Source organism: Berghia stephanieae, chromosome 9 (genome assembly GCF_034508935.2).
Source record: "Berghia stephanieae isolate SIO BIC M18660-M18661 chromosome 9, UCSD_Bste_1.3, whole genome shotgun sequence".
Lineage (NCBI taxonomy): Eukaryota > Metazoa > Mollusca > Gastropoda > Nudibranchia > Aeolidiidae > Berghia > Berghia stephanieae.
This window is the reverse complement of record NC_088368.1, coordinates 46237329-46260919: the sequence shown is the minus strand read 5'-3', so window position 1 is coordinate 46260919 and position 23591 is coordinate 46237329. Positions and strand designations below refer to the sequence as shown.

Below are 23591 nucleotides of genomic sequence, written 5' to 3'. Positions count from 1 at the left end.
TTATTTCTGTTTTCTGAACGAGGAGAAGAAACAAAAAGAAAGAGAAACTGGATTTAAAAAGTGACAAACAAAGCCCCCCCACCCCCTTGCGATTAACGAACCGATAACCATTACGTGTCCCATCACCCCGACAAGGTGTTAATTAGGTCAGAGTTTTTCAGATGCAGAAAATAAAATTGATAGAGAAACACGTCAGCCTTGGGTAAAGTTCTAGGACATCGGATTGGGGAGAATTCAATGTGGAAAGTCATCAGATTGATGCTAAAATACTCACAGCATCCACCAGCCAGATATAACGGACCAACACACTGAATTAAGTGTAACCTTGAAGGTTTTATAGCCTGATTGATAGAATTTATTTGAGAACTAATCACCAAAATGTCTGGCTAAAACAGGAACAAAGAGCTGAGTGACGTCAATTTCCCTCCTTCTCTGCTAAAGAAGAAACTAAATTGACGTCACTCATCTTTTTGTCACTGTTTTAACTTAAGCCAGCCATTTTGGTGATTAGTTCTCAATAAATTCTATCAATCAGACTATAAACCTTCAAGGTTACACACAGTTTGGTGTGTTGACATGTTATATTCGGCTGCTGGACGCTGTGAGTTTTTGTTATTGCATAAACTCATAGCATCTGCTTTACTCTGCCATGGCAACAAATATCTACAGTGGACCACACCTATCACAACACCATTTCAACTACCAATATCACGACACTGTCAATTCTACATCCTGCTCTTCCTTCCTATGACGGGACTTGTGAATTTGAAGATATTTTTCCACAGCGTATTCTTTACCACAAACGTCACAGTGGAATTTTTCCTTCTTGTGAGAGCGCATGTGACTCTGGAGGTAAATCTTGTGTGAAAATTCTTTGCCGCAAATCTCACATTTAACGACTGCTTTCAAGTGGAGTTTTTGGTGGCCCAGAAGAGCAATGTGGTTTGAGAATTCTCTGCTGCAAACATCACATTTAAACATCTTCTTCTCCTTCAACGTCTTTCTTTGTATCTGTTTGATCTTTTTAACGCTCAGCTTCTCATGGGATTTTCTGTGACTTAAAAGAGCCGGGGTATTTAAAAAATTCCGACCACACAAATCACAAGTCAGGATCTTTTCTGTGTCATGGATTTTTTTATGACAAACAAGATAATCTTTACGCAAAAACGTCTTATCACAAATATCACATTTGAACGATTTTTCATCGGAGTGAATTTTTAAATGCCAAACTAGATGTCGATGTTTGGTAAATCTTGTTTTACAAATTGAACATTCAAACGGCTTCTCATCCGTGTGGATTCGTTCGTGTTCCACCAAATGACTGACCTGATTGAAGGCTGCACCACACACTACACACATAAACGGTTTTTGGCCGGTGTGTGTCAATTGATGACGCTTTAGGTTGTGATTTCTACTGAATATCTTCCCACACGTGTCGCAAGGAAATTCTTTGGACTTTAAGAAAGACTTGGGTGATTCCATTGTTGAATTTAAATCCTTACAACCATTAGATGATAATGATGATGCTACTGTTGTTCTTGTCGGTGATGATAATGATGATGCTGTTGATAATAATGATGATGATGATGATGTTGTTCTTGATGATGATGATGCTGTTGATAATAATGATGATGATGCTGTTGTTCTTGTTGGTGATGATGCTGTTGATAATAATGATGATGATGATGATGTTCTTGTTCTTGATGATGATGATGATGATGCTGTTGTTCTTGTTGATGATAATGATGATGCCGTTGTTCTTGTTGATGATGATGATGATGATGATGATGCTGTTGATGATAATGATGATGGTGCTGCTGCTGATAATGATGATAATGACAGAGCTGATGACGATGATGATGATGACGACGATGATGCTGCTGCTACTGCTGAAGATGATGGAGTTCCTCTGACAATTGTTTCTCCATGTTCATCTGGATTGTTGTGTTTCCCTTGATGAATGTCATGTTTAGGATTGATCTTTATCTCCAAATTCTGTAATGTCACCTGAGACGGACTCCGACATTCGTGAGAACTTGTTTCTCTCATTGGCAAATCTTTTTCTATTTCCTTTGTATGTTTTTGTTTAACATGGCGGCCGAGATTAAATTTACGATTAAACACCTGGCCACAAAAATCACATTTGAATTCCGTCACTTTTTCCAATTTTTGAATGCAAGTCAGGCCATCTTTGCCCATCCTGGAAAGCATGTGTCGACGGAGATGTGTGCTGCGTGTGAATACAAAGCCACAAACTCCACAGGGAAATTTTGCTTTTGGCTTTAATGGTGTGGGTGGCTTGGACTCCTGGAAATCCTTCATACGTTTGGCATCGTATTTTATACGGGCATTTCGTAATCGACGTATCATCTGAAAAAAAAAAAATTATTTTAAAAAATTAAAGTGAAATATATTGTTTATCTAGTTGACTCTACTAACCTTCCAGAAATAAATAACAATGTGACATTGAATGTAAGATTCAATTTAATATACGAAAACAGATAATGTGCACGTTTCAGGTTTGCCCTTCATCAACAAAACAGGATGAATGAAACACTACAGACGAATGAGATAATGTGGTAGTGGCGTTGTTAACATTATAAATATTATTATTATTACTAGTGGAGATACCGAAATATTTGCAGAGAAATAAAAGCTATTACAAACCTATTTTATTTATTATTCTACTGTATTGTGGAAATTAACATGGATTGAAAAATATCTTTTAGAGCCCGTAATAAAGTCTGTAGGTGCGTGCAAATGAATTTGACAATAGAGTAGCCAGATAGAAATTCCTAACATCAAATGATTGATCATCATTCTCTGGCGAGTGAAAGGATGTAGACACACCGTTTACACGTTTAAATCACGTAGATGCTACCCCCGTTTACATGATCTCACATTAAATCACGTAGATGCTACCCCCGTTTACATGATCTCACATTAAATCACGTAGATGCTACCCCCGTTTACATGATCTCACATTAAATCGTGTTGATGCTACCCCCGTTTACATGATCTCACATTCGATTACACAGACACTACCTCTATTACATGCTCTCACATTAGATCACATAGATGCTACCTCTGTTCAAATAATAAAATAAATTAATGTAAGAAGAGAATGTCAGAAAATAAACATATTAGTAAATAATTTAAAGAATTCTAATTAAATTGACAACTTGATATATGTGGATAAATATTTATTATATTGTTAAAATAAAAATATAATATTAAATGTTTATTTCTGTACTTTTTATAGCTGACAGCTTACAAAATATCATTTTTTTACAACAGAAGGGAGAAAACTCCATATGTGTCTAGAGACATCAGTGTTTACTTGTGGAGAAATACTGGCTTTTACCAACAGCCACTCATCTATCATAATCATAAACTAAATTTGTACAAATATCTGGTCTTGTGGTAAGACACTCGCTTTCAGAAGGCCCTGGGTTCGAGCCTCGCTCTGCGCACAGTTGAGTCCTTGGAAAAGGCTCTTTACTCATTCTCTCACTGTACTCAGGTGTAAAATGTAAAACGCTCTTAACAGCATTGTCTCTGTCCGAAAAAATTGTAATATGTCCCGTCCTACATGTTAAGTGTTACTGTTGGCCAGGGACCCCATGTAAAGCGCTTTTGAGCAAGTTTAGTAGATATTGTGCTATATAAAAGCTCAATTATTTGTATAAAGTACTGTAAAGCGGAAATTAACACAGATCAAGAAGAATCTTTTGAGCCATCAACTTTGATCTGTCTGGTAGGGCAGCCAAAGTTTTAACTTTTTTAATTTTTGGCAATTCCTAAGGCCAAAGGTCAAATTCAAATTAAGGGCTGAACATTCAACCCAGCAGAATTTCTTAATATTCATTTGGTCAACGGGTGACAGAATTCTCCTTTCCGTCAGAAAGGTTTGCCCGTTACTTGTTTACCAATCTGTGAAAAATAGTTTTATCATTATCAGGTTTGCCAGTAATTCTGTGCTCGATGATAAAAAATTAACCTTGTCTGGATGGAACAATGTTGATTCACAACCCTGTTTGTTTTTTTATGATAGATTATCATTATTATTATTATTATTATTATTATTATTATCATTATCATCGTCATTATTAATATAATTAATATTACTGTTATTATTATCATCAACAACAACAACAATGCCCACCTGTTTTTGTTCTTTCTCAGCTATGATAGCTGACACGGGAGGCAACCGTGGCTTTTCCCTTCTCCGTCTGACCGACACATGCCCCACCACCTCTTCTTCCATCTCCTCCCCCTCAACAACTACAACAATTTGCTCCTCTTCTTTATCATTGTCTTCCTCGTCATACTCACTAGTTTTTTTAATACCATCATCATCATCCTCATCATCATCATCATCCTCATCCACCACATCTCCACTTGCTCCCCCGTCTGTTCTTCCATTTGGATGAAGCATTTTGCTTTCCTCTAAATCATTACTGATATCATCTTCTTGATCATCATGGATGTCACTGTCGTATGCTGGCAGTCCTTTCCTTCCAACACTTGTACTGGAAGTGACAGTACCTGGATTGATTGAGACAAAATAATCTGTTGATTTCAGCAAAATACAATATACGATTCTTTCCTCTCTTTGTATATTTTAAACACGTTATTTTTATCGTGCCCATTAACACAATGAGCTTGCGAGTATGCAGGGTGGCCAACTTTTCAGAAACTGAATTAGGGAAAAATTTTGGTTACCGCACAATAATGTTAAGAGTGAAGTAATACACAGCCTAATACTAATTTAATACTTTACAAAGAATGAAAATGAAAACAGACATTAAGTTGACATACCTGTAAACCTTGGAAGTGAAAGGGGTAACTTTTGACATATGTATCCTCTATCCAAGCTTAGGAGGTGCATTATGCCCTCTATTGAATTTGGTGCAGAAGTCACAGCCTCTATTCTATTAATAAATATGACTTGACAATTTAAAACTAAAAAACTACACACACATTGAGACCACAGCATCACTACAATACTTTTTACACTATGTACATGATAACAGGCTTTGTTTACTGCTATTATTTGCCTTCTGAATGCAAGCTATCCATGGTGGATCTCTTGCATTTTTGCAAGAACTTGTCAGTCAATTGGACAGGTGGCATGCTTGATGAGGAGACCCTAACTTTATTAACTAAAAAACTGTTTAGAGTGGCATTGCTCAACTGAGATCTGCTTTCAGTTCTATTCTTCCTAACCAAACTAAATATCCTCTCTGATGCTGCATTATTGTGAGGAATTGAAAGAACACTCAGGGCTAGCTGTCCCAGGTTCTGGTAAGGCTTACTTCCATCTAGTGGACATATGTAATGATGGAGCTGGTGCCATTGTCTATCACATCTTGGCTCATTCAGCTCTGAAGCATTAAGTGGAGCTGATTGGAAGTTTGTAAACTCAGAGTGCAGTACATCCATTGAGCATTTGAGAGAGGCAGGCATTTTCTTGTACAAGTAGAGTACATCCGAGAAGGAATGCTCTGCCCTCTTATGGATATCCACAAATTTGGCATGGACAAGGGTGTCTGTATTTAATGGAAAATTATTCTTCATGTACTTCAAAGCAGCAATGTAGAATAATTTTATGTTACTGATGATTTCACTTCTTGACTGAGCCTTCAAATCAGTTATGAATCTGGAAGGAATTTCACCAATGTATAGGTCTTTGTCATGAATATGATTAGCTTCTGCCTCAAAATCAATACTGGTCAGGTGAGAAGACTTTGCACTGATGACTTTGGGCTTGATGAACTTAGTGAGTAATTCACGGAACAGTGCTAAATACAGATCATTGAGTTTGTGTATTTGTGGTTCTTCTTTTTGTAAACATTTGTTAAATTTATCACACAAAGGCATGATCCACAGTAAGAAGGAACAGTAGGTTAGTGCTCTCTTTGATTTCAGAGTTGAAACAAGCCTATCAAGTCTTGAGGACTGAGATTGAGAATTATGTTGAGAAGACTGAGCAATGGCTGATGTCCCTGGTTTACTAATACTAAACATTTGATTGACAACTTGCTCAGAAACATCTTGGGTTTTTTTGGATAATTCTTTTTTCTTTGCAAGTGCATCTTCTTCAGACTTTAGTCTCTTCAGGTAATCCAACAAAGATTGCCACAACTCTACAAGCCTTTCCAGTGATGTTGTCAAGCATAACCATCTTGTTGGACAGTGCTTTAATATTTTTGTACAGCATTTGGACTTTATTGAATTCAACAACTCTTTTTTCAGAATGATGAAAAAAATAATACACGTCTGTTAACAATTCATCCACTTTCACAGGCAACTGGCTTATGGCTTTCTTGACTGACAAATTAATGAGATGGCAGCCACAACCCAGGCTTATCAGATTTGGTTGCTCTTTCTTCAGTAGCACACCGACACCTACTTTTGAGCCAACCATAACATTTGCGTTATCAGACATAAAAGACATGCAATTGACTATGGGAATCTTGTACTTTTGCAGCTCATCAAGCATCAACTTAGAGATGTTTACTGCCGTTGATGACTCTTCTAAGGCTGGAACAGACAGTAGTTCGGTCACAACTTCTTCACGTTCCGTACAATAAATTGTGACAACAATGGATAAAGTTTGTTGTGATTGTCACTGCTTCCACCAGTTCCTAGACCAAAAGGGAAAAGTTTCATTTTCTCAACCAACTCCGACGTAACTTCTTTACTAATACAATCAGCTATGGACTTGGTTTTAGTCTTTCCACAGGAAATTTTTTTGGCTATTTCAGAATCTGGACACATCTGTCTCAACACCTTTCCAAAATCATCACTGATTCTTAATGGCAGGGATTTTTGTATAATAAACTGGGTCCACACAACCTCAGCTCTGATGGTGCTCATGTCATCTAATTTCCCAAAATATGAAGTGACTGGCTGAATTGCTTTGCCTTCCTTCAGCGCAATTTGGTGTTTCTGTCCACCAGTGTGCTTTTTAATATCATCTTTCCCACCACTCCCAACACTGATATCTACATTACACACGCTACAGAAACCGAAAGTGTCACCTTTGTTTGACTTTTTAATGAATGGAAACTCCTTTCATATGATTTGCATTTAACTTCATTAAAAGGTTTTGCCTTTTTGGGTGGTGGTTGTTCGAGTTTGTCTAGATCTAGATCTACATCTGAAGGCTGGGATCTTTTTTTCAAAAATTTATCCATTATAGTATCTGATCAAATTCCACAAGCATTTATTCAAATACTATTTATAAAATGTTCAAAATACAAACTCCTCCTCAATTGCTAGTGAAAGAAAAAAGAAAGTCTCAATTTTCATCCTAGTGCTTATTATCAGTAGATCTCTAGATTCTCGATCGCCGATAACTCGATCTAGAATATCTAGACTAGTCTAGATCTAGATATATTTAGTTAGACACGTATTTAAGTAGATGTACCAGTGGCCAAAAATGAATCTAAAAGTCACATCAGATAACACACGATAGATGAATCACGCAGTTTTAAAGAAAAATCCATTGGGAAACACAAAACACTAAGCAAGGATCGTCAACGAAGTTAAATATTACGGCAAATGCGCAAAGGCGGCAATGTAATGTCAACAAGAACAAAGAAGAATCAACACTCCACTTTCGGGAGATAAAAACGAGCAACTCAAATTTGAACACCAAGTATGTCCGTATCGAAGGAAAAAGTCGAGTAGCTAGATTTAAAATTTGATTATTATAATAATAATAGAGTATAGAGCATAATTGATACCCAGAAGACGATCGACGCTACACACGATTACTAGGCAAAGGGTACTAAAAAAAATTCCTACAGATTTTCATTCGCAATTCGTCTTTTTTTACGATGGGTTTTTTTCGGGAAAAAAAACGCAGTTTCGGGACATCGGGAACGGTGAATCCATTTAGGGAATTTCCCGAAATAATCGGGAAGGTTGGCCACTCTGAGTATGTGTCATTGCACAATAAAAATATAACAAGGTTAATAAATGCAAAGAAATGAAAGAATACGTTAATTCCGCCCCTGCAAGTAAGATTATTAGATATTTTGTAACCAAATGGTATGTATTAGTACTTCTATTCACCATAATTTGTATCTTTCTCCTTCTGCTTGAATGACAATTTGACCCAAAACTAAAAACATTGGATTTGTATTCATGCGCACCAAAAGATTATTTATAATTACCAATCAGCTGTCTTTGCACCAAATTTCACACCAATAAAATGTGCGAAAATATTCTCCAATCGTTGAATACAATTTTTATTCAACGGGTTCAAAGCATTATTCAACAATTACGTATTTACTAAGAAATGATAGGGTTTTATAATGAGAGGGCTGGAATAAACACTGTTTGCCCACCAGATAAAATATTCCAACACACAAAATCATGTGTAATCTTATTTGTTTACAGCAGTGCTGCCACCCTAGCCCATGTAATGTGTACAAAGGACAGCCAAAATGAGTAAGATTTTATTTTTAATGCGTACAATTCTTCAAAAACGATAATTAGGCACTAAATCTGATAATGGGCAACTAGACCATACTGGCAATAGTATAATCAATATTTAAATAATGAATAAGCTTACACCTTATAGACTCTACAAATAGTATCAACTTCCAGATTCATGAAGAAATTGGAAATGACCCAAGTCAGGATTTCTGTGTTTTCGAGTTTTCCGTGTTGAGTATTTTACAGAGGAGATGAGGAAGAATATGAGGGAGGCAAATGTGGGTGGTCTTGATAAAAGTCATATTATAATGATAGCTCTCCTTTCTTGTGAACTCTGTCAATAGTCGAGAGTGAGACAATTCAATTTCCTTTTCTCTGCCATCTTTTACAAAATTATGAAGAGAGTTTTCACTGGTGTTGCGTTTATTGGGTTTTGTCTTGTTTAATTACCGAAATGGAATGACAATTCCCACAGCGTGTGCTTTAATATAAACACAAAGCCAGCATATCGCATTGTGGATTACACACTCAGCATGCGACGTCATTACCTACGAATCCGGTAACTAAAACTAAAATCACTCCTCACCAATGCCCTCTCTGATTGCTATGCTCCTCACTTAACACCCCGTTACCTATAGCAGGCTAAAGAAAGAGGGAGGGCATTGTTCATACCCCACCTTCCCTAGCCCTAATTGTTTGTATCTTTTAAATACTGCCTAAGGCAATCACTGCCAAGTCTCCCGTCCCGGGGATTCTGGTCATTTTGCGACCCATGCAGTCATGGGTGGTGTGCTGGTGTGTAGTCCCCCGTCCCTGGGATTCTGGTCATTTTGCGACCCATGGAGTCATGGGTTGTGTGCTGGTGTGTAAGACGCTTGTCAAACATGCTTGGCAATTTCCTCTCAGTTCAGCATAGACATACACACAAACACACACACATATAATACATGCCATACACACGCACACACACTTAACGCTTCAGGGAGAGTGATACCACCTTTCATTTCCGTTCAACACAAATAAATTTTTTTTAAATAATAAAAAATTCAACAAACTGCAAGGGAATGTAGAGGGATCAAAACAGGGAATTGTACGGAATTTGAGATTTCCGTGATTTCAAGATTTGCGTATTCGAGTGTATATTGAACTCACTCCACGAACGTCTGGGTCAAGAAACAGATACAGTGTTTATGGACATCCAAATAGGAAGGAAGCATCGAGACTGGACAGACCTGGGCCCGGATAAAGAAGACTTCCAAAGAACCGAGTCAGATGGAAGAGTGCTGTTGTGGTCCCTATGATCCACAAGGAATCAAAGAGGCTAAAGGCAAGTAAGTCAACACCAAAAAAGTGTATCATCATCATCATTGCCTTTTCACCCTGGGTCAGAGTATAGGCATGTGTGAATGCCGAAAATGCCTAAGTAATAGAAATTTAATTATGCATACAATCCTCAGCAAAATGTGTACAATGAATGAAAAAGCATAAAAATATGCATTTTTTCCGTAAGGTTGGCACCACTGGCTTACAGTCTGACTGATATGCTTTTGTGAGAACTAATCACCCAGGGTAGTCCTGATAGCTCAATTGGTAGAGCAGTCAATCCACACACAAAGGGACTGAGATGGATTCTTTCTGACCCACCTGTCCACCCGGTGGTGGATGGGGAAGGGAAGTGTAGTCAACCTCATTTCCTCTACAGAACCAATATAGAATTAGTTATATTGAAATCAAAAAACAAAACCCCAAAACAAATAAAACACCCCCCCCCCTTCAAACCCTCTAATGTCAAGGGAGGAAAAAGCACAGAATTTCTGGCCTCATTTCAATCAGTCTTCAGGTTAAATCCGATGGAACGTCATTGAAAGAACAAATAATCCATTCCCAGACAACCAATCCGGATAGTGAAATTCTGGATTAGAGAGACGCGGCTGTATAAGAGGAAAAAAGAGAAAGTGGGATGGAAAACTAAAAGGATTAGAGCATTTGTATCCACTACAGACATCAACTAAACGTGCTCAAAGTGCTTTACACGGCCCCGTGTCTACAGAATGATAGAAAACTAAAAGGATTAGAGCATTTGTATCCACTACAGACATCAACTAAACGTGCTCAAAGTGCTTTACATGGCCCCGTGTCTACAGAATGATGGAAAACTAAAAGGATTAGAGCATTTGTATCCACTACAGACATCAACTAAACGTGCTCAAAGTGCTTTACACGGCCCCGTGTCGACAGAATCATTTAACATGTAGGACGTGGCACGACGCCTGCTAGGCAATATTGTATTTTTTTCTAAATTATTTTTGGATAGAGACAACGCTGTTAACAGCCAGGTACTCATTTTACATCTGAGTATTGTGAGAGAATGTAAGTAAAGTATCCCGATGCACACTGGGATATTTTCTGCATAACCTTTGATCCCCACGGCCAATCAAAGACAGACTTCAAATCTGAGACGTCAACTTTGAATAAATAAAAATCTGTTTTAAACTAAACAATTTGGAACATTTTACTCAGTTATAATTTATGTAACTTTTGGAATACTTACCTACTTCACTGTCCAGGGTTTCATCTCTCTCCATCACATCGTAACACACCACATCACTACATTGTAAATATGTGCCTTTCTCTTTTTCCACATCAATACATTGTAAAGACTTTTTTCCTTCATCTTTTCCCACATCAATATATTGTAAAGACTTTTTTCCTTCATATTTTTCCACATCAATATATTGTAAAGACTTTTTTCCTTCATCTTTTCCCACATCAATATATTGTAAAGACTTTTTTCCTTCATCTTTTTCCACATCAATACATTGTAAAGACTTTTTTCCTACATCTTTTTCCACATCAATATATTGTAAAGACTTTTTTCCTACATCTTTTTCCACATCAATATATTGTAAAGACTTTTTTCCTACATCTTTTTTCACATCAATACATTGTAAAGACTTTTTTCCTTCATCTTTTTCCACAGGTTTGTAAGAAAACTGAGACAATTTCTTCTTGAATTTCAATGTTGGGTCAGCTGAAGAAAAAAAAAATGCAATTTGACAATGACATCTTTTTTTTTCTTTTTTAAATAATTTTTCAAAACAATTCAATCCAAAGGTTTATTTTTAGGATATATATCTAATCCCATCTAAGACTAGTACACTAATGGAGATTTGTTTGTTTGTTGCTTTAGGTCTCTTCCAACACAATTGAGGTTATATGAGAGACCGCTGAAACAAAAAAACAAGCAATCTAACAAAAATAGTACAAATGTAAATCAAAATCATAACCTAAAGATATCATAAGCTAAATTATAAATAACCGAGAACAAACAGGCAGAAGATTTACAGGAAAAAAAATATCCCTTGTCAAAAATACAATCACAAACCAAAGAAGCAGGATAGGCTAGTAAAGAGAAGAAGAAACGACATCACTATCGGATCGTACACCCATGCGAACATCATAGGTATATGATTCAAGGGTGATGCTCCCATCCAACCACCCACACACTAATGGAGACACCACTGAAAGAAATTGCATTGTCACAAAATGAGACTTTTGAGAAATTAGAATTCAGTGATGATAATGGCAATTTGTCAAAGAGGAGGAAAATGCATCGGTCCATTGGTCAAATCATAACATTAAATATAACATTTTATATATTATCTATACTACTATTATATTACTACTATTAGTGTACAGCAATTCTTAACAAAAGAGATATAACTTACTTTATGTAAAGATTTAATGAATTGTCCTGAAAGAAATACATACCTTCTATCCAAGAGATTTAAAATTAACTTTTGGTCAAAAGGCCTGACCATATTTGTTTTTACTTATTGTCTCTCTGTTACTGTCGCTGAGTTGATGACCCCTTATAATTGTAATAAATCAATATTGTCTCTCGGTAACCAGATGACGTTTATAAAATTAACATAGATTGATAAGAAGAATGGTTGAGAGAGATATATGGATATGGAAAAGATAGAAAGGGGAAGAGAGAGAGAGAGGGATGAAAAAAAAAGTGAGAGAGAAAGAGAGTGAAAAAGAAAGAGGAAGAGGGAGGGAGGGAGAGAGAGAGAGAGAGAGAGAGAGAGAGAGAGAGAGAGAGAGAGAGAGAGAGAGAGAGAGAGAGAGAGAGAGAGAGAGAGGTGTTTAATTGTGAAGGGGTTTTGTTTTTCTAATCAGGGGGAATTTATAACAATTTTCTTTTCATACACAGCTATAACTATAACTGTACTACCCCAATTGACCTTCTCACAAATAAAATCTAGACTGATTTTACCCCGCCCCCCCCCCCCCCACCACCACCACCTCGAACATCAATTGCCTTATGTCTGGCGCCAGTTTGTCTAGACTAATGCAATAAAAATGGGAGTGTCACCAAAATTCATGCATTAAAAACAGGCGTCAAATTATGACACAAGACTCGATGGTGATTTTTTCACGGATCCACCACCTGATCCACCTGAGCTTTTCATCATCATCATCATTGCCTGCACACTGCACCGTGTTGAAATAGAAAATGTGTCAATGCAAGGACTACACATGGTACCGTGCTGAAATAGATAATGTGTCAAAGCAAGGACTGCACACTGCACCGTGTTGAAATAGATAATGTGTCAAAGCAAGGACTACACATGGTACCGTGTTGAAATAGATAATGTGTCAAAGCAAGGACTGCACACTGCACCATGCTGAAATAGAAAATGTGTCAATGTAAGGACTACACAGGTACCATGCTGAAATAGAAAATGTGTCAATGCAAGGATTGCACAAGGAACTGTGCTGAAATAGTAAATGTGTTAATGTAAGGACTGTACAGGGTACCGTGTTGAAATAGAAAGTGTGTCAATGTAAGGACTACACAGGGTACTGTGTTGAAATAGATAATGTGTCAAAGCAAGGACTGTACAGGGTACCGTGTTGAAATAGAAAGTGTGTCAATACAAGGACTACACAGGGTACCGTGTTGAAATAGATAATGTGTCAAAGCAAGGACTGTACAGGGTACCGTGTTGAAATAGAAAATGTATCAAAGCAAGGACTACATAGGTACCGTGTTGAAATAGAAAATGTCTCAATGCAAGGATTGCACAAGGAACTGTGCTGAAATACTAAATGTGTCAAAGCAAGGACTACATAGGTACCGTGTTGAAATAGAAAATGTGTCAATGCAAGGATTGCACAAGGAACTGTGCTGAAATAGTAAATGTGTCAATGCAAGGACTACACAGGGTACCGTGCTGAAATAGAAAATGTGTCAATGCAAGGACTACACAGGGTACCGTGCTGAAATAGAAAATGTGTCAATGGGACTGTGTCATAAAATGGAATGCTAGAATCCTGTCCCGTTACCAGCTTAGATCCACCATTACAACGTACCGATTACATGAAGGACTTGAAACTCTTCTTTCTGCTTGAACTCTGACCTCTGATTTCCTTGGCTTGAAGTTTCCTTGCCATTTTCAATTGCTGATTTCTCCATAGGTTTCAATTTTTCATTCATCCCTGCAACAAAAGAAGATGATGATGATAATAATATTAATAACAAAAATTATAACATTGATGAAGATGATAATGATGGTGTGATGATGATGATAATGATGGTGTGATGACGATGATAATGATGGTATAATGAAGACAATAATGATAGTGTGATGATGATGATAGACAAAATGAAGATAATGACAATCACGATGATAATAAAAGAAAGAAAAGACTGTTACCGAATGATGGGCCAAACCTTTTTCACTTTCCACTGGATCTGCAGATTTCATGAACAAACTTGGAGCCGTCTCTTTAAATGCAGACACGTTTTCACCTGAGCATTTCATTGTGTTTCCCATGTTTTCATCACAACATTTCATTGTGTTTCCCATGTTTTCATCACAACATTTCATTGTGTTTCCCATGTTTTCATCACAGCATTTCATTGTGTTTCCCATGTTTTCATCACAGCATTTCATTGTGTTTCCCATGTTTTCATCACAGCATTTCATTGTGTTTCCCACCATAACTGGACTGTCACCTCCAAAAGCATTTTTGTCAAAAAGAAATCCAACGATTTTAAAAGTGTGACCTCCCAGGACTGCATCTACAGAATGGATAGAAAAGGAAAAATACAATAATAAGAATAATAATAATAATAATAATAATAATAATAATAATAATAATAATAATAATAATACTGATGATAAAGTTAGAAATGAACGAATTCGAAGGTTGACTGAAGTGAAAAACGTATCAATAAAGATAAGAGAAGATAGATTGAAATGGTTCGGACATGTAAAGTTTGTAAAGAGACAAGAGAGAGGGAGTACGTGGGAAGGAAAGTATTAGACTTATGAATAACGGGAAAGAGGAAAAAGGGACGCCCAAAGTCTAGAGGGTGGAATAAGGTAAAGGACGATAGGAATTAACTGGGCCTGGAGGAAGATGATGTGCTGAACCGAGATGCATGGAGATGTGGCATTCATTATGGCAACCCTGCAAAATGCGGGATAAGTTGAAAGAAGAAGAAGAAGAAGAAAAAGAAGAAGAAGAAGAAGAAGAAGAAGAAGAAGAAGAATACTGATGATGACGATGATGAAGAGAATGATAAAGAAGTTTGATCAATTATTATTCAGCTGGAAATAAACCAGCAAGACATTTAAAATAAAATGTTCAGCCATCTCTCTATGGATCTGAAACAAAAATTCACACAAATATTTATTTAGCTTGTCTAAACTGAATTTTCAATTCAGACTGGCTAGGGGCCAGATTGGACGTTTTCTTCTTAGACACTCAATTTATCCCATCATTAGCTGTATCAGGGTTGCCAGATTAATTTTGTAAAATATGCCAAATGAAGTATTAAAGGAAAAATGCCAAATGGAATGAAAATATGCAAAATGGTTCCTGAATTAATTTCTTGTCAGCCAAAATTCACATAAACTAGATTTCTATGTTCACTTCCTGATCCTTCTAATATGAGTAATTATTGTCTTAATGAAGTAAAAGGCCAACTTAACTTGTCAGTTTTATGGTGAAAATCAGGAAATAGAGAGTGATTAAAGTCTATTTGTAGATATTAAAATAGCGTAAAGCAATTTTTAAGAATGTTAAGAAAATGTTAAAATGTCAAATCAAATTTTTGCATCCCAAAGAGTTTTTATAAAAAGCCACAAACACCCCCCCCCCCCCACCCCCCATCGTGCCAGACGTCAGGGTGTTTTTGTCTTCAATTGGAGTGCCCCTCCCACCCCCACCCAAAAAAACAAACAAAACAAAGCAAAGCAAAAAAACAAAAAACAACGCAAAGCAACGAAGCAATTTTTCTATTTTTCGGCATTAAAATGGCCAAATTCAGGCTAGGAAATTGTCATTTCCAAAATTGTCTGAAAATTTCTTTTATTCCAGCCCTCTCCCTAAATAGTAACGCGTAATGATATCATGTTTACAATAATCATTTGTGAAATAATATTTATATCAAATCATTGATAAAGTATCTTTGAACATGTCTTTATTCAAAGATGACGAAATCAAAATTCAATGAGGGATAGAATAAATGATTTCTCACACCCTTGCGTTTTGGAATTCAAACTTTGTTCCCATCACACACTCGTGCAGCAGTTGGGAACATGTCCGGACTTCCAAAAAACAAGAGTGTCAGAATTGCATATCAACCATTGGTGATGTCAAACATTCTATAAGATGTATCAATCTAATCTGCTTTTAAAAGAATATTGGGAGGACTCACAAATCAAGTAGCCTGTCTGAGCAAAAAGGGAGGGGATAGTTGACTTCCTTCTGCTTTTTCTAGTGATCAAAACTTTCAGGATGAGTACAGTTCAGTAAGAGCGTTTGTAGATGGAAGCGCACAACAAAAGGCATAATAATAATATAGAAAAATAAGCTTTGCCTCAGTATGGAGACACTTGCTAGTTTAATTGAAGCATGAAGAGAAGAAAATAAAAACCCCAGTCTTGTTACACTTGGAAAGGAGGGGGGGGGGGGGGGGGAGAGAGTGGGCGGATATCCCCTGTCAAAATATTCGGGAACAAACGTAGAATATGAAATTAGCTATCTAGTACTACTAGTAAGTACTTTTAACTAGCCCTAATACTAATTGGAAAACCAACATCCCTATAACCTTTATTAGGGCCTAACTATAACTATAACTATAACTATAACTAGAACCCGAGTAGAAAAGAAAACACTCGGATCTCCAAAGGCTAAAGAAAAAACAAAACAAAAAAAACTAGGACAACTGCTCTGCACTACTTTTCAATGTACGTCAACAACAATGGCGATGGAGAACCAAATCAGTGGTCATGGTAGGACATTTTAAACTTTGAACAATCAATCAAGGTTTGTTTTATAAACGCAGCTAAAACGATGAAAAGAGTAAAACAATAGTGGTGATATTGTCAGAAATACAACAATTTTCTGACATTTTACAGATCTGTGCAGTGTTGCTAAAAGCGCAACAGGGGATGTTTCTTACACAAAAAAAATTAGATGACAACCTGGGCTCAAACCAGGATCCACTGGGTGGAAGTCCAATGCCTTTTCCATGCAGCCATCTCACTTATAGGCCTATATGTCTACCATGCAGCCATCTCACTTATAGGCCGATATTTCTACCATGCAGCCATCTCACTTATAGGACGATATTTCTATCATGCAGCCATCTCACTTATAGGCCGATATTTCTACCAGGCAGCCATCTCACTTATAGGCCTATATGTCTACCATGCAGCCATCTCATTTATAGGCCGATATTTCTACCATGCATCCATCTCACTTATAGGCCGATATTTCTACCATGCAACCATCTCACTTATAGGCCTATACTACCATGTAGCCATCTCACTTATAGGCCGATATTTCTACCATGCAGCCATCTCACTTATAGGCCGATATTTCTACCATGCAGCCATCTCACTTATAGGCCGATATTTCTACCATGCAGCCATCTCACTTATAGGCCTATATGTCTACCATGCAGCCATCTCACTTATAGGCCGATATTTCTACCATGCAGCCATCTCACTTATAGGCCTATATTTCTATCCTTTTACTGAAACAAGCCAAGTAGAAGAGCAGAAATTACTTTGCTGTGAGGAGCTCAAAGGTCAAAGGTGCTTGTGACATGTCAAGGTCATATCAGTGACCTTTGCTGTTAGGAGATCAAAGGTGCTTGTAACATGTTAAGGTCATATCAGTGACCTAAAACAATAATAGTCCACTGACCTTGACTGGGAAGACTTCCCGTTCCTGGGTCATCAGCTTGGCCTTCGCTTGAAATGTTGACAGAATGACTTTCAGGAACCGTTCCAGACGTGAGAACGGCCGATGTATCTTGGTGGTCAGGAAAACTCCCAGAGTTTGTATCAGAATCATCCACTGGTTTGGCAGAACATTGTCGCGTCCAGGCCCTCGTCGTTCCTTCTTCAAGGTCATACTTTGACTTTTTGACCATGAACGCTGGCATTGCAATAGGCATACCTATGGAAAGAAAGAAATAGACAATTGCATATCACAATGAAATATTATACGAGGTTAGACAAAAGATCGGGTTCGTTACATTCAATCAATATTTGTAGAATCTGTATTTGTGTATTAAACAGAAGAATAAAAAATAAAAAACAAAACAAAAACAAAAAAGAATAGTAGCAAAGGAAAGATATCCTTGAGACTCAATCTAGACATATATAGGCCTCCCAACAAAAACAACTCTTATTATTATCATCATCATATTATTACTTTTACTATTATTATCATTATTATTATTATTATTATTATTATTATTATTATTATTATTATTATTATTATTATTATTATCATTATTAGTATTATAATTATTATTTATAATAATTTTTATCTTTATTATTATTAATATTATTCTTATTATTATTATAATTATTATTTATAATAATTATTATCTTTATTAATATTATTATTTATAATAATTATTATCTTTATTAATATTATTATTATTATTATTATTATTATTATTATTTTTATTATTATTATTATTATTATTATCATATATTATTATTATTATTATTAATTATTACCATCACCATCATAATGATCATTATATTGTATTATAATCAATATTACATTATCAACATATTAATATCATCTTTATCAATAACATCATAACCACTATAGTCACAAACACAGTGTGTGTGTGTGTGTGTGTGTGTGTGTGTGTGTGTGTGTAATCACCTAGTTGTGACAAGACCTCATACTCCTGTCTCATCCTGGCATATCGTCTCCGTTCCTGCCCAGATAGATTCCTGTACTGATGTGGAGTAAAATATTTCTTGACAGGAAAATTCTCCAACACGTCATCCTCTTCTTCGTCCATCGTGCCAGACGTCAGGCTGTTTTTGTCTTCATTTGGCGTGCCATTCCGCCAGGCATCGTTCTGTGAGGAGAAAAACAAACAAAGAATGTCATAGTTGAGAAAAACAACCGGTAGCAAAAAAAAAAAAAAATCCATTTTGTCAAAGAATCAAACGATTACCCAACAACATGCAAATGTTTTTCAGCTTGTTTTTCTTGTTGCTGTTTGAGTCTTAAAATTTGGCCTGGATTAAGTTTAGATACTATTCTAATTACAAACTGAAGTTTTTCAAAATATATGCAGGAAATAAAAGAAATAAAATCAACATGTTAGCTCTCTTTTAGGTCTTGTGGTTTGAAACTTGCTTTCGGATCGGAAGGTCCTGTGTTCGAGCCTCGCTCGGCACATAGATATGTCTTTGGTGAAGGCTCTTTACTCACATTCTCACCATACTCAGGTGTAAAATGAGTACCTGGCTGTTAATAGCATTGCCTCTGTCCGAAAAAAAATGCATTATCGCCTGACAGACGTCATGTCCCATCCTACATGTAAAGTGTTGCTGTTGGCCAGGGACCCATTGTAAAGCGCTTTCAGCACGTTTGGTGGATATTGTGCTGTATAAAATATCAATTTTATAAACAACTCATGATATTTTAGATGGATTCATCATTTCCTATCAATTGACTCTTTCTCCAAACACTCTGGGAAAATAAACTTGACTTCTAATTCTACTAATGGTTTCCGTTTTCGAGATTTTTCAGTTACAAACCAACAGATTACAATAGATTAAAATTTGGCAATTTTCAAAGTGGTTAAAAGCCAGAACTTTCCTCCCAATTAAAACAGACAAACTGCCTTGTGTGAATCCTTTTCGATTTGTTTGAAATTTTTCATTTTGCCATTTTATTTATGCAATTAAATTGTCAAGGGTAAAAATAACGAAGTGGCAATTCGGACTCGAGTCTGAATAGTCTCCCGTGGGGACCCTAATGTATGTGCGCATAAAGAAGACGACGACACAATTTGGGCAAAAGGCAGAGGGTGGAACCGATAAAGAAATAGAAAAAGAATTCAGAATAAATTCTGTTTTGCCCACAATATCCCACTGACTCGACACATAGCCCAACTTTGGACTGTACAAGGATTGTTGCCCCTCTCTCACTATCACAATGTCTTTTCTTTGTCCTGATTTTATGTGGACATCGTGTTATGTTTCAGTTATCCTTTCATTCATACCAGAGATATTTTGACTGTCTTTTGTTACTTTTGAAAAGTTTGAACTCTTTTCTTTATAATTTCTATCTGGACTTCCAACTGATCAATGATTTTGTCTTTTGTGTCAAATAAAGCGGGTTTAGACTTCCTGTTGACAGTCACTACAATCGTAATTTTGATTTGCATTAATTTTATGCAATTATCAATAATTAAAATATTTTTATAAAAAAACAACTAAAAAACTATACTGCCACGCGATACTATTCATACTGAGTCTGAATAATCTGTTGATTCCACGTGAGCATTGGAATTTGAGTCCAAATAGCCATGGGAGACTATTCAGGCTCGAGTCTAAATAGCCGCAGCCTAAAAATAAACTCATTATGTCATTATACAACATGTTTATATATCACTTCATTCGGCGATAAATCCAAAAGCGATATAACAGCAAATTATGTTTATATCCAGCCGATTTTAATTATGTAACCTTTGCATCATCATCATATTATCATTATGTAATAATGTGTTATTGAAATTGTTATTTTCCTCTTTATTAATGTAAATGCATCGTCCTGGACAAGACAAACATTTTGGTATAAATCTATTACAAAGAACTCCATCATGGACTCCATGTTCACTGTTTTAGCCATTTTTTTTATTAAGGCATGCAAAATGGGTCACAACTTTCCAATGGTAATTTTGGGGAAAAAAACTGTCCGGAGGCCTTCCGAAAGTGCCTACATCCCCAGCATTCTTTGTTTTTTATAGTGTTCTCTAGTAGGGGGTTTGGGAGGGGGAAAACTTTTTTTTTTAAAAAGTCTCCCCCCTCCCAAGCCCCCTACTAGAACATTATAAAAAAAGTTTCCCCCTCCCAAATCCCCTACTAGTAGAACATTATAAAAAACAAAGAATACTGGGGATGTAGGAGCTTTCGGAAGGCCTCCCAAACTGTCTAATCTAAACTGTGTAATCAGTGTTGTCAGCTCTTTCATATGATGACATTGACATTGGTTTCAAGTCCAAGGACAAGAGTTAGGGTACATAAGAATTTTTGTGAAACTGAAAACTCGCCATTTTTTTTTTCGTGGGTTGATAATGATATTTATAGAAGAGGTCGCTTTCTTTCTTTCTTTGGATAAATATTTTACGTAGTGTTTTTATGCACCTCCGTTGACGGTGTATCTTAACGGATCGTTTTTATACACCTCCGTCACGCATGCGCATTCCACCCAATTTCATTAGCGATATTGTGTTTCTTCAGTTGGACATGGCGAAAGTTATATTGTGACATATGTAGGATGTCTTTGTTAATAAATTTATATAAAAATATTAATAACTTAAAAAATCGAAATATAAAACCAGAAAATAGAAGTTGCATTGAAGGTAAAATAATGTTTGAGAAAGACCTTATTAAATGTGAAGAACAGTCAGGTGGCTCCGTAGCGCAGTGGACAAGCTGTCAGACTCCAACCTTGAAAGTACCGGGTTCGATTCCCAATGTTGACTTTTTTTTTTGGATTTTCTTTGTTTTTGTTTGCTTTTTTTTTTTCAAAAACTTTTTATCATGTTTTAAAAAAAAACTTCGATTTTAATTATCTAAAATTATTTATTTATTATTTGAGATCAGTATTTGTGTGCCATGTTTCTTTTTACTTTTGATTTTTTAAATTATTGTTATTATTCTTTAATTTATTATCATTGTACATCGGTAATCACTAAGCAGCGTGCTAAACTACAATCTAAAACTATTTAAACCTCATGGACGTATGCAGCAACAACTTTACCATCACCGCCAACGGAGGTGCATAAAAACGGTGCGTTTTTGTACACCTCCAACGGAGGTGTATAAAAACGCCACCAATATTTTATGCAAGTGAACAACTAGGAAAATCTACTTATACTTATAATGATTGAAGCGTCTGTGGCTGTACAGCATAGCCCTCCAGGCTGGAGGAACTTCTTCCACTAACCACCCCCCCCCCCCCCCCCCCAACACAAAAAACAAACGATTTTCTTACTTAGCTTTCCCTCTGAGCCTCAGCTTCAGACTATTTTCACTGCGATGGTTTGAGAGAGAACTTAATTCTCTGTTTACTCCCGACGTGAGTAAGTATTTACAGATTTTTCAGATATTCAATGGAATTTCGTCTATATGGACTAAGTTAGTAGTATCTTGCTGTTACTGTTACTGTTAGTGTTAGCAGACGTCGACAGAACGTTGGAACACTCAATACTCAATACTCAATACATTCGAATGAAATAGAAAGCGAAAGTACAGGAAGTGTTGTAGGGGAAAGGAAAAGGATGCCAGTAAGAATTTTGCAAAAGTATCCCCAAATTCTGTTTTGTTTTTTTTTAAAACTCAATCAATAAATCTAAAACGCCTGCTCTACCCCCTTGCAAAAAATAATAAATTTTTTAAATTACTTTTTTTTTCCTTTTCTTGAAAACAATTTAACTTACTATCTAGTTTAATTACAATCTTCATATTTTGTCTCTTAAACTCGTTTGTGATTCAAAGCTGCTTGTGACGCTTTGGACTTTTTACAGAGAGGACGTGCTCAATTTCTCTGTCGTCTATAAACTTGAGATTTTTATATAGCGCAATATCCACTAAAAGTGCTCAAAGCGCTTTACAACGGGTCCCTAACCAATAGCAACACATAATATGTAGAACGAGACATGACGCCTGTTAGGCGATATTACATTTTTTTCCGACAGAGTCAACGCTGTTAATGGCCAGGTACTCATTGTACACCTGAATACGGTGAGGGAATGTGAGTAAAGAGCCTTCTCCAAGGACCCAACAATGCGCGGAGAAAGGCTCGAACCCAGGACCTTCCTATCCGAAAGCGAGTGCCATACCACAAGACCTCATAACCGCACGATGCCGTCTATGTATTACTTGTTTTCAGATCAAATAGCCCAAGCAGTTATAGGGACATTGTTGTCATGGAAATACTCTCAAACCGACGAGTGCAATAAATGCACGTTTTCTCAAACGAAAGCAAAATATTGTATTCTCTACTTCCATTGCTATCACAGACGCGGAGATAAAATGGAAAGAGAGAGAAACATTGTTGTTTTAAAGCATCCATAAGATCACTGGATCATAAAAAAAAAAAAATATTTGTTGGCTGGTCCATGTAGATGTTAAATAAAAATACAGACAGTAGGGAGTGATCGTTCGATCACAAATTTATTGACTGAAAACTGACATCTTGCTCAGGGTTGCCAGATTATTTTTCAACAAAATGCCAGGGGAAGATCATCAAAAAATGCACAAAAAACATCAAAAAAAATGCCCAAAGTCTGTTGACACCCACCCCAACTAAGAAAACTACTCACTTTTGATAGACAATTTACTATCTTATCCTGGTGGCTTGCGTGTTTTCTTGTCTTTTTTTTTTGTTTGTTTTTTTTTAATTGTATAAATTTCCTGTTGGGGTTAATTTCTTACCTACTGACTACTAAGTGGAGTGAAAGTTAACAGGCGACCATGACGCAAATATACCGGTTTTGAGGAGATTCCCAGAAACTTACGAGGATACTTGTCGAGGGCTGAATTTGAGGAATATCTGGAGGGAGG

General features: G+C 36.4%; 1 protein-coding gene across 1 annotated transcript; it reads right to left on the bottom strand.

Moving 5' to 3' along the window:
- Nucleotides 1-561: 561 nt before the first annotated feature.
- On the bottom strand, nt 562-22264 carry LOC144980337 (uncharacterized). The gene is made up of 8 exons (XM_078927999.1): nt 22021-22264; nt 18667-18868; nt 17686-17940; nt 14195-14545; nt 13834-13959; nt 11003-11482; nt 4166-4548; nt 562-2370 (listed from the first exon to the last, which is right to left on the bottom strand). Exons 2-8 carry the CDS (start codon nt 18806-18808, stop codon nt 709-711), a joined length of 3399 nt encoding a protein of 1132 aa, XP_078784125.1. The 5' UTR covers nt 18809-18868; nt 22021-22264; the 3' UTR covers nt 562-708.
- Between the last annotated feature and the right edge of the window lie 1327 nt (nt 22265-23591).